The sequence below is a fragment of the Taurulus bubalis genome, assembly GCF_910589615.1.
Source record: "Taurulus bubalis genome assembly, chromosome: 7".
Lineage (NCBI taxonomy): Eukaryota > Metazoa > Chordata > Actinopteri > Perciformes > Cottidae > Taurulus > Taurulus bubalis.
Genome location: NC_136595.1, coordinates 28,776,480 through 28,788,390, shown reverse-complemented (window position 1 = coordinate 28,788,390; position 11,911 = coordinate 28,776,480). Strand labels below are relative to the sequence as shown.

Here is an 11,911-nt window from a genome sequence, read left to right as displayed (position 1 = left end):
TCTCATTCACTTTCACTTATTCTCTTTCACTCATTCACTTTCACTTATTCACTTTCACTCATTCTCTTTCACTTATTCTCTTTCACTCATTCACTTTCACTCATTCTCTTTCACTCATTCACTTTCACTCATTCACTTTTACTTATTCACTTTCACTCTTTCACTCATTCACTTTCACTCATTCACTTCCACTTATTCTCTTTCAGACTTTTACTCATTCACGTTCACTCTTTCACTTTCACCTATTCACCTTCACTCATTCACTTTCACTCTTTCTCTTTCACTTATTCACTTTCTCTCATTCACTTTCACTTATTCTTTCACTCATTCACTTTCACTTATTCACTTTCACTCATTCTCTTTCACTTATTCACTTTCACTTATTCACTTTATCTCATTCACTTTCACTTATTCTCTTTCAGACTTTAACTCATTCATGTTCACTCATTCACTTTCACTTATTCACCTTCACTCATTCACTTTCATTCATCCTCTTTCACTTATTTATTTTCACTCATTCACTTTCAATTTTTTCTTATTTAAAAAACCTGATGGGCAAAAGACAAAATGAGTTATTAAAAATAATACAGGAGATGATTAATGTTAAATGTGAACGGACCAAGAGGACAATTATTATACTAATAATGATGATAATAATAACAATAATAGTAAAAATGATGATAATAATAGCAATAATAGTAATAATGATGATGTACAAAGATAACAATAATAATAAGAATTATACTAATAATAATAACAATAATACCAATAGTAATGACAATGATACTAATAATGATAATAATAACAATAATAACAATGATACTAATAATAATGATAATAATAACAATAATAAGTGACAATGATACTAATAACAATGATAATAACAATAATAATGATATAATAACACAACTCTTCCTAGTTGAACTAGAACATTTGACATCATCCTGTTTGACTTTATTTCATTGCAGTAAATTCATTAATTATGAATTGAAGCCACACGTAAAATAATTTGAGACAAATTACTCTGAACATGCGATACAGCAATATGGATATTTATTCAGATTAATATCAAAATACCCTCCAAATATTGCGAGATATTTACAACACATTGTACAAAAATATGAAAATGCAGACGGCCTCTGCTGCAGAGCCGTTAACCGATCGGTGATCAATACAGTTATTACTGGCGGAGGTCCAGCAATATTCACATCAGGACGAATCACTCGTGTTTCTTTAGGGAGATTTTTCAAAAAAAGATCTATACATATTTATATACATTTCTATCAGCTGTTGGACAGTTTTCAAATAAACAAGAACATCAGTCATATATTTTACTGTGGAACACTGCGTCAAGAGCATATATATATATATATATATATATATATATATATATATATATATATATATATATATATATATATTTAGAAACATATATATACATATGTGTATAAATATGTTTATATATGTATATTTATATATATGTATATACATATATGTATATTTATAAATATATGCATATATATATATTTATATATAATATATGTTTAAATATATATATTTATAAATATATATGTATATAATATATATATTTAAACGTGTATATATATATATATATATATATATATATATATATATATATATATATATATATATATATATATATATATATGTCTCTGAAACACAGACTTCACATCGACTCAAAGCTCTGACGCTTCGGTCTCGACTCAGAAGTAAAAATAAAAAGCCAAATATAAAAGCTACAGCAGAAAACACAACGTAATACTTGACAGGAAACGGTTGAAATGTTTACAATCAATGCTGACTTTTTAACACCAGTCTGTCACCCGTTAAAGTGGCCCATAGACACAAGCCCCCCCACAACAACAACAACAACAACAACAACAACAACAACAACAACACGACTCGTACATAAACATCTTTCTGAGCTCCAGAGGCCGACAGAGTGAATAAGTGCACTCCTCACATATCTGCACCAACACCAGGAGGAAATGTTCCGACAGCAGTGAAATGAGACGGGGCGGGGGCGGGGCTAGAGCGAGGGGGCGGGGCGTCACTCCCCCTCCTCCTTGATGCGCTGCTGCTTGTTGCGGCGGGAGTCCAGGTCGAAGGAGAAGTCGGACCACTCGTCGCGCGGCGGGAAGGAGATGGTCTGGCGCAGCGTGAAGCGCACGGCGTCGATGACGCGCTCGCCGCGCGCCTCGGGGCCCATGCTGACGCTGGAGGCCCCGCTGGTGGTGCGCACGATGTGGGGAGGAGGGGAAAAGTCCATGGCCTGCCGGTGCTCCATGATGCCCTTCCAGATCACGTGCTGGAAGTCAACGGGGATCTTCATCCTGGACAGGTCCTAGTGGTCACGACAAGGGAGTTATGCTGCGCTCACGCCACACGCTACACGCCACACGCTACACGGCACACGCCACACGCTACACGCCACACGCTACACGCTACACGCCACACGCCACACGCCACACGCCACGTCAGCTGACTCGCTCGACAGGAATGCTGCATTCACACCACAGGAGTTGAGGAACATTCACACGAGTAGATCACATGAAGTCAATGCACAGACGCCGATGGTTGTGAACAAGCGAATTTTGCCGCTGGGCGGCGCGATTAACGCGAATGATTAGAATAAAGCGGATGATTAGAATAAAGCGGATGATTAGAATAAAGCGGATGATTAGAATAAAGCGGATGATTAGAATAAAGCGGATGATTAGAATAAAGCGGATGATTAGAATAAAGCGGATGATTAGAATAAAGCGGATGATTAGAATAAAGCGGATGATTAGAATAAAGCGGATGATTAGAATAAAGCGGATGATTAGAATAAAGCGGGGCGAATTAACGCGTCCTGAATGACAAGAATAACGCTGCGTGTTGCGAAAAATTCGCACCAATATTTAAACTCGGGCGAAAAAGCGAATTTTCTTTTATAAAAAAATAAAATAAATAATAATATGAACCCAGACACGATGTTCCGACGTTTGTGGGACTCTCACAACAGGTCTGAAGCAGAACCAGGTTATTTCCATGGTGGATGGGAACTGTTTTCACGGAGTTAAGCCACGCCCCCTTTCAGCCGCGTAAAAGCGTAAAAGCGAATGACGCAAATTCACCACATAAAGTCGGGCGAGTGAGCTCAGGCGAAAAAGCTTTGCGGAAATTCTCAACGCATTTGGTGTGAACGCAGCATTAGTATCACCGCGGGGGGGGAGGGGGCGGGGCCTCTTCCTCACATCAAATGACTGCTGTTGGATAGGCAAGGGCTCACCTCCATGTTATAGTTCTCGATCTGGTAGATGTTGGTTAGGCCCTGTGCTGTGAAGTAGTCCAGGCAGCCTGCGCAGCCCAGCCGTATAAGGAAGCTGTGGGGGGAGGAAGAGGAGGAAGATGAAGAGCCATCAACACACATCAACACACTGATTCAGAGGGAAACGCTGTCGTCTGCTTTGTGTCTCATGTGATAAACTTCTGAACACGAACACATGGAGTCGTGAACACATGGAGTCGTGAACACATGGAGTCGTGAACACATGGAGTCGTGAACACATCAACACGAGTGAAAACGCTCTTCTGAGTGTGTTCCCGCTAAATGCAACGCGCCGGCCCTTTAAGTGTCTCTCTCTTGTGATTGGCTACGCGGTGCGCATCGTCTGCTGTGGTTGGCTGAGGTACCTGGAGATGCTGCTGTCCATGGGGTATGGAGGAGGGGGGGTGCAGTGGGAGGGCACCAGGGGCAGCTGGGGCTGCAGGGCGTGAGGGGGGCTCAGGGCGCTCATGTCGGCCATGTTCATGTGAGAGCCCATCATGGGAGTCACTGAGGAGACAAGAGGAGCCTTCAGGTACCACTCGGGGTTTAGAGAGCACATATAAGGGGAGGGGGGCATGCAGAGGTTACTCTCAACATGATCCCATGATGCATCACAACAGGTCCTGCAGGCTCTCACAGGGATCACATTGCTCTAGAGGAGGTGCTCTGTGTGGGGGGCGTGCCTAAGGTAAGGGAGCGGGGCAGGGGCGGGGCCTGAGGCAGACAGGAAGTAGGACGAAGCAGCACTTACTGTCGGTGAGGCCGCTCATGCTGGACGGGGTCAGCGAGTTCCTCTGCTGGGGGTTGATCAGCTGACTCACCGACGGGAGCTTGTTCACCTTCCCATGAGGAGGAGAGCAGGAGCCGTAGGGGGTCTGGGGCTGCATGGGGGTCCTGGGGGGAGGGGAGGCAAGACGTTAGCATCCTGACCAGTGATCTTCTTCAGCAGGTTTCCTCCTCAATACAACAATAATCAATATAACTAGAACATTTCAATGGCGACTACTGGCGTGAGACGTTGCAATAAATACATTACCAGGAGTAAGATGTGTTATTGAGGTTATTGAGGAGTCATTTCTGTATTCATGATGGACTTGAGAGTAGCTATTGTTTCATAGACACAGGTCACTGGTTACCATGGTGATTGGGCAGACGAGATCTTAAGACTTGGAGTGTACAAAACCATCGTAAACCCCGGCTTCAGAGGCAAAAACATGGTCAAATCACCAAAATGCTCCAATCAACAGCCGAACGCGTTGATGTGCTCCTTCTTTTCGTGTCTTTCTCATGTCTGTATTTAAAGTGACACACACACAAATTTGCACTCGACCGTAATTACACGTGCACGCTCGCTAACGTCATTCACACACGTGCGCACACAGACAGCCATTTTGTCCTGTCTGAACAAAGCTAGCTTTATGCTAGCTTTGTTCAATACTCTGCCTCCCCTCCAAAAGACTTCAGGTGGTTTGTGTGTTAAACTGCTTGGCTCATATGAAGTGTGTGTGTGTGTGTGTGTGTGTGTGTGTTAAACTGATTGGCTCATATGAAGCACCTGTGTGCTCTCGTTGTCATGGTGATCGAGGACTGGGTGAGAGCCAGCAGACTGATTAGAGGCAGACATTACCGTCATGAGAGAAAATGGTGGTCTGATTTAGCATGGGGCTTAATGGAGGAGGAGGACTTCCTCTCTCAATCAGTCGGATGCAAACACGTTTGCATCTGTGGAGTCAATCGACCCAATTTATAACAAAATACAAGATTTCCTACGTTTATATGTATCAATTATGCCCAAAGAGTGAAAATTGTGTGTGAATGGCAAAAGACAAATATTTTTCCTGCGAAATTCTGAAGCTTCTCCTCACTCTAGCGATGACATCACCACTCTAACCTGCGCCATACACACCCATTGTAAAGTCAGAAAAGGTCCGAACATTTTCCTAAACTTGAACAATAATTACATGAAAAATAAACTCCAGACTTTTGGGAATGTTTTAAACTTTAAATAATTTCTCTACGTTAAATTATGGCGAGTCACTATGGGCACAAAGATGAACGTTTTTTTGCTCTCTTCAAGTGAATGGGACAATTTCTCCCAGTTTTTCGTTTGTTTCTGGAAAACGGCCGGTCGAATCTCTTAGAAAAGTCTGAGCACACAATTCCCAATCAGGCCGCACGTTTTGATGTATTTTGACGCATGGGCAACGACGAGTTACGGTCCAAAGTTTAGGAAGGAGGAGAATAATCTGATTAATAATAATAGTCCTGCAGGAGAACATGCAGTGTGCCTCACCGAATAATGACTTCTATTGAGGAAAACACAAACACACCGTCCTGCAGCCTTTTATAAAACATCAATAATCAGATCACAGGTTCAGAGTCCGGCTCTCAGATCAATAATCAGCTTCCTGATCAATAACTCTGACCTCAAGCATCAATAACAAATTGTTTATGGCAACGAAGTCATACATAAACCAACGAAGAAGAGTCTCTCCGGTCTCTGACACCAACGAAGAAGAGAGTTCACAGTCTTAGTCCCAGAAGGCAGGAATGGAGATGAGAAGAACAGGAGGTGGTGAAGAGGAGACAGAGAGGAGGTCCATGAGGAGGAGGAGGAAGAAGAGGAGGAGGAGGAGGAGGAGGAGGAAGAGGAGGAAGAGGAGGAGGAAGAGGAGGAAGAGGAGGAGGAAGAGGAGGAGGAGGAGGAGGAGGAGGAGTGTGCAGCAGAGCTTTAGGAGGAGCTGCAGTGTCGCCTCTGTTCTCCTGCAGGTTCCAAGAAGTCACCAAGACAGGCTTTTATCAGACTGCAGGGAGGAGAGGAGGAGAGGAGAGAGGAGAGGAGAGGAGAGGAGGAGAGGAGAGAGGAGAGAGAAGAGGAGGAACCAGACGGAGACAGAGGAGAAGACAGGAGAAGAGGAGGAGGAGGAGCATCAGAGACCTCATAGAGGATCATAACAGTAGTTGAACCAGAGATGAAGACTCAGTGATGAAGGCTCAGTGATGAAGACTCAGTGATGAAGGCTCAGTGATGAAGACTCAGAGATGAAGACTAGTGATGAAGACTCAGTGATGAAGGCTCAGTGATGAAGACTCAGTGATGAAGACTCAGAGATGAAGACTAGTGATGAAGACTCAGAGATGAAGACTAGTGATGAAGACTCAGAGATGAAGACTAGTGATGAAGACTCGGAGATGAAGGCTCAGAGATGAAGACGAGTGATGATGTCACTGTTCTAATAAGCAGTTGTAGTTCCGGATGCGTCCAGGAGGAGGAGCTATGGTAACACAGATCTCAGGTCAGTGATTTAACCGTAGAAACAAACCTTAGACTTGAAGGAGACTTGAACAGTAATTCAGACACGTCGCTCTATTTTTCTTCCATATTCACATCTATAGATTCATAAACTCATCCAAAGTTACCATAACATCAATATTTGATGGTCTGACGGTAACAAACCAGTCACTGAGGCCGTCTCCCAGTCTCTTAATGGGAAACGTGAACATAACAATAATTATCATCACTGACAAACTATCACTTGCACACAACCAGGAAGAGGACTTTGTGCCGTTGTTCATGTGGGACCAGAGCCAAGAGCCAAGAGCCAAGAGCCAAGAGCCAAGAACCAAGAGCCAAGAGCCAAGAGCCAAGAACCAAGAGCCAAGAGCCAAGAGCCAAGAACCAAGAGCCAAGAACCAAGAGCCAAGAACCAAGAGCCAAGAGCCAAGAACCAAGAGCCAAGAACCAAGAGCCAAGAGCCAAGAACCAAGAGCCAAGAACCAAGAGCCAAGAACCCTCCTACAGGTAAAGACTAGACCACAGAAACACAATCCTGTTAAACACCTCCAGTTCTTTAAAGTGTGAAAGCTGCATTCTCTCTCCTGACCACCAGGGGGTGACTCCTCTGGTTGTATAGAAGTCTATGCTTCATGTGTTAAAGCTGCATTCTCTCTCCTGACCACCAGGGGGCGACTCCTCTGGTTGTATAGAAGTCTATGCTTCATGTGTTAAGCTGCATTCTCTCTGACCACCAGGGGGCGACTCCTCTGGTTGTATAGAAGTCTATGCTTCATGTGTTAAAGCTGCATTCTCGCTCCTGACCACCAGGGGGCGACTCCTCTGGTTGTATAGAAGTATATGCTTCATGTGTTAAAGCTGCATTCTCTCTCCTGACCACCAGGGGGTGACTCCTCTGGTTGTATAGAAGTCTATGCTTCATGTGTTAAAGCTGCATTCTCTCTCCTGACCACCAGGGGGCGACTCCTCTGGTTGTATAGAAGTCTATGCTTCATGTGTTAAGCTGCATTCTCTCTGACCACCAGGGGGCGACTCCTCTGGTTGTATAGAAGTCTATGCTTCATGTGTTAAAGCTGCATTCTCTCTCCTGACCACCAGGGGGTGACTCCTCTGGTTGTATAGAAGTCTATATAAATGACTCTACTTCTCTTGATGTATTCCCTCAGTAAACATTGTAAACATGAGTTTTTGTCTCAATCTCTAGTTTCAAGTCTTCTTCAATACAGCATGATGTTCATTTAGTAAATTATGGTCATTTAGAGTCAAACAGACCATAAAGCAGGGGACACTTTAGGGCGGGGCTACAGGGTGATTGACAGGTCGACACCAGAGACTTATACGGCGTCTCTAGGACACTCCTCCTCAGTCCATATATGGTCACTTCCTGTTCACTAGTTGATAAAAACAAGATGGCGACGGACACACGCTCAAGGCTTCTAAACGTCCACAAACCAACGAGAGACATCACCGTGACGACGTCCTCTTATTACAAACAATTTAACGAGAACCTGGAGGAGAACCTGGAGGAGAACCTGGAGGAGAACCTGGAGGAGAACCGTACTCACTGCTTCTGGAGGAGGTTCTGCTGCTGCTGCCGGTACGACTCGATGGTGTGCTGAGGGAGGAACTGCATGAGCTCCAGAGACTCCTTGATCTTCACCAGGATCTCATAGATCTCCCTTCCTTTGATCTGGAGGAGGAGAGGGGGAGGAGAGGGGGAGGAGAGAGAGAGAGAGGAGGAGAGGGGGAGAGGAGGAGAGGAGGAGAGGGGGAGAGGAGGAGAGAGAGGAAATCACAGAGCGTTAGCATCATCATGTTAAGTTAGTGACAGATGAGGTGGAGAGGAGGAGAGGAGGAGGAGGAGTCAGACTCACCGGCAGACAGAAGACCTCCTCGTCGGTGGAGCGTCTCTTCTTGATGGTGGACATCTGGATGCCGTGAGACACCTGACGGAACGCTGAGGAGAGAGAGGAGAGAGTGAGCTGCTGGTCATGTGACCCGCCGGTCATGTGACCCGCCGGTCATGTGACTATATAGACTAAAACAAACAGTGTTGGTCAGTTTGTTCCATTTTGCCGCAATAAAGATGATTGAAGTGAGATGAACAGACTTACAACTTTATCCTATTAGATCAAATATGTTGACAACGTTTTCCTTTGAGGACAATTTGCGGATGAAAAAAAGGTAATAGATCTCAATATATCGTGATAATATCATATTGGGACTTAAGTATCGTGATAACATCGTATAGGGACTTAAGTATCGTGATAACATCGTATAGGGACTTAAGTATCGTGATAATACCGTATAGGGACTTAAGTATCGTGATAATACCGTATAGGGACTTAAGTATCGTGATAATACCGTATAGGGACTTAAGTATCGTGATAATATCGTATAGGGACTTAAGTATCGTGATAATACCGTATAGGGACTTAAGTATCGTGATAATATCGTATAGGGACTTAAGCATTGTGATAATATCGTATCGGGACTTAAGTATCGTGATAATACCGTATAGGGACTTAAGTATCGTGATAATATCGTATAGAGACTTAAGTTTGTGATAATATCGTATAGGGACTTAAGTATCGTGATAATACCGTATAGGGACTTAAGTATCGTGATAATATCGTATAGAGACTTAAGTTTGTGATAATATCGTATAGGGACTTAAGTATCGTGATAATACCATATAGGGACTTAAGTATCGTGATAATACCGTATAGGGACTTAAGTATCGTGATAATACCGTATAGGGACTTAAGTATCGTGATAATACCGTATAGGGACTTAAGTATTGTGATAATATCGTATCGAGACTTAAGTATCGTGATAACATCGTATAGGGACTTAAGTATCGTGATAACATCGTATAGGGACTTAAGTATCGTGATAACATCGTATAGATACTTAAGTATCGTGATAATATCGTGTCGGGACTTAAGTATCGTGATAACATCGTATAGGGACTTAAACATAGTGATAATATCGTATAGGGACTTAAGCATTGTGATAATATCGTATCGGGACTTAAGTATCGTGATAATATCGTATAGGGACTTAAGTATCGTGATAATATCGTATCGGGACTTAAGTATCGTGATAATATCGTATCGGGACTTAAGTATCGTGATAATATTGTATAGGGACTTAAGTATCGTGATAATATCGTATAGGGACTTAAGTATCGTGATAACATCGTATAGGAACTTAAGTATCGTGATAATATCGTATAGGGACTTAAGTATCGTGATAATATCGTGTCGGGACTTAAGTATCGTGATAATATCGTATCGGGACTTAAGTATCGTGATAACATCGTATAGGGACTTAAGCATAGTGATAATATCGTATAGGGACTTAAGTATCGTGATAATATCGTATCGGGACTTAAGTATCGTGATAATATCGTATCGGGACTTAAGTATCGGGATAATATCGTATAGGGACTTAAGTATAGTGATAATATCGTATAGGGACTTAAGTATCGTGATAACATCGTATAGGGACTTAAGTATCGTGATAATATCGGAAAGGGACTTAAGTATCGTGATAATATCGTATAGAGACTTAAGTATCGTGGGTAGCATCGTATAGGGACTTAAGTATCGTGATAATATCGTATAGGGACTTAAGCATTGTGATAATATCGTATCGGGACTTAAGTATCGTGATAATACCGTATAGGGACTTAAGTATCGTGATAATATCGTATAGGGACTTAAGCATAGTGATAATATCGTATAGGGACTTAAGCATTGTGATAATATCGTATCGGGACTTAAGTATCGTGATAATACCGTATAGGGACTTAAGTATCGTGATAGTACCGTATAGGGACTTAAGTATCGTGATAATACCGTATAGGGACTTAAGTATCGTGATAATATCGTATAGGGACTTAAGCATTGTGATAATATCGTATCGGGACTTAAGTATCGTGATAATACCGTATAGGGACTTAAGTATCGTGATAATATCGTATAGAGACTTAAGTTTGTGATAATATCGTATAGGGACTTAAGTATCGTGATAATACCATATAGGGACTTAAGTATCGTGATAATACCGTATAGGGACTTAAGTATCGTGATAATACCGTATAGGGACTTAAGTATCGTGATAATACCGTATAGGGACTTAAGTATTGTGATAATATCGTATCGAGACTTAAGTATCGTGATAACATCGTATAGGGACTTAAGTATCGTGATAACATCGTATAGGGACTTAAGTATCGTGATAACATCGTATAGATACTTAAGTATCGTGATAATATCGTGTCGGGACTTAAGTATCGTGATAACATCGTATAGGGACTTAAACATAGTGATAATATCGTATAGGGACTTAAGCATTGTGATAATATCGTATCGGGACTTAAGTATCGTGATAATATCGTATAGGGACTTAAGTATCGTGATAATATCGTATCGGGACTTAAGTATCGTGATAATATCGTATCGGGACTTAAGTATCGTGATAATATTGTATAGGGACTTAAGTATCGTGATAATATCGTATAGGGACTTAAGTATCGTGATAACATCGTATAGGAACTTAAGTATCGTGATAATATCGTATAGGGACTTAAGTATCGTGATAATATCGTGTCGGGACTTAAGTATCGTGATAATATCGTATCGGGACTTAAGTATCGTGATAACATCGTATAGGGACTTAAGCATAGTGATAATATCGTATAGGGACTTAAGTATCGTGATAATATCGTATCGGGACTTAAGTATCGTGATAATATCGTATCGGGACTTAAGTATCGGGATAATATCGTATAGGGACTTAAGTATAGTGATAATATCGTATAGGGACTTAAGTATCGTGATAACATCGTATAGGGACTTAAGTATCGTGATAATATCGGAAAGGGACTTAAGTATCGTGATAATATCGTATAGAGACTTAAGTATCGTGGTAGCATCGTATAGGGACTTAAGTATCGTGATAATATCGTATAGGGACTTAAGCATTGTGATAATATCGTATCGGGACTTAAGTATCGTGATAATACCGTATAGGGACTTAAGTATCGTGATAATATCGTATAGGGACTTAAGCATAGTGATAATATCGTATAGGGACTTAAGCATTGTGATAATATCGTATCGGGACTTAAGTATCGTGATAATACCGTATAGGGACTTAAGTATCGTGATAATACCGTATAGGGACTTAAGTATCGTGATAATACCGTATAGGGACTTAAGTATCGTGATAATATCGTATAGGGACTTAAGCATTGTGATAATATCGTATCGGGA

The 11,911-nt window shown here is 41.8% G+C and overlaps 1 protein-coding gene across 4 annotated transcripts in view; it reads right to left on the bottom strand.

Moving 5' to 3' along the window:
- Positions 1-1,661: 1,661 nt before the first annotated feature.
- Positions 1,662-11,911, bottom strand: part of tp63 (tumor protein p63) — a 30,130-nt gene continuing 19,880 nt past the window's right edge. For 3 of the 4 annotated variants that reach the window (XM_079221073.1, XM_079221072.1, XM_079221074.1), the window contains 6 exons: positions 8,504-8,586; positions 8,195-8,319; positions 4,086-4,228; positions 3,700-3,841; positions 3,296-3,389; positions 1,662-2,365 (listed from right to left, as the gene is read on the bottom strand). In XM_079221073.1, the coding sequence (XP_079077199.1) occupies positions 2,072-2,365; positions 3,296-3,389; positions 3,700-3,841; positions 4,086-4,228; positions 8,195-8,319; positions 8,504-8,586 (881 nt within the window). In that variant the 3' untranslated portion in view covers positions 1,662-2,071. The remainder of the gene's footprint in view (positions 2,366-3,295; positions 3,390-3,699; positions 3,842-4,085; positions 4,229-8,194; positions 8,320-8,503; positions 8,587-11,911) is intronic. The other variant, XM_079221075.1, reaches the window with a different exon arrangement.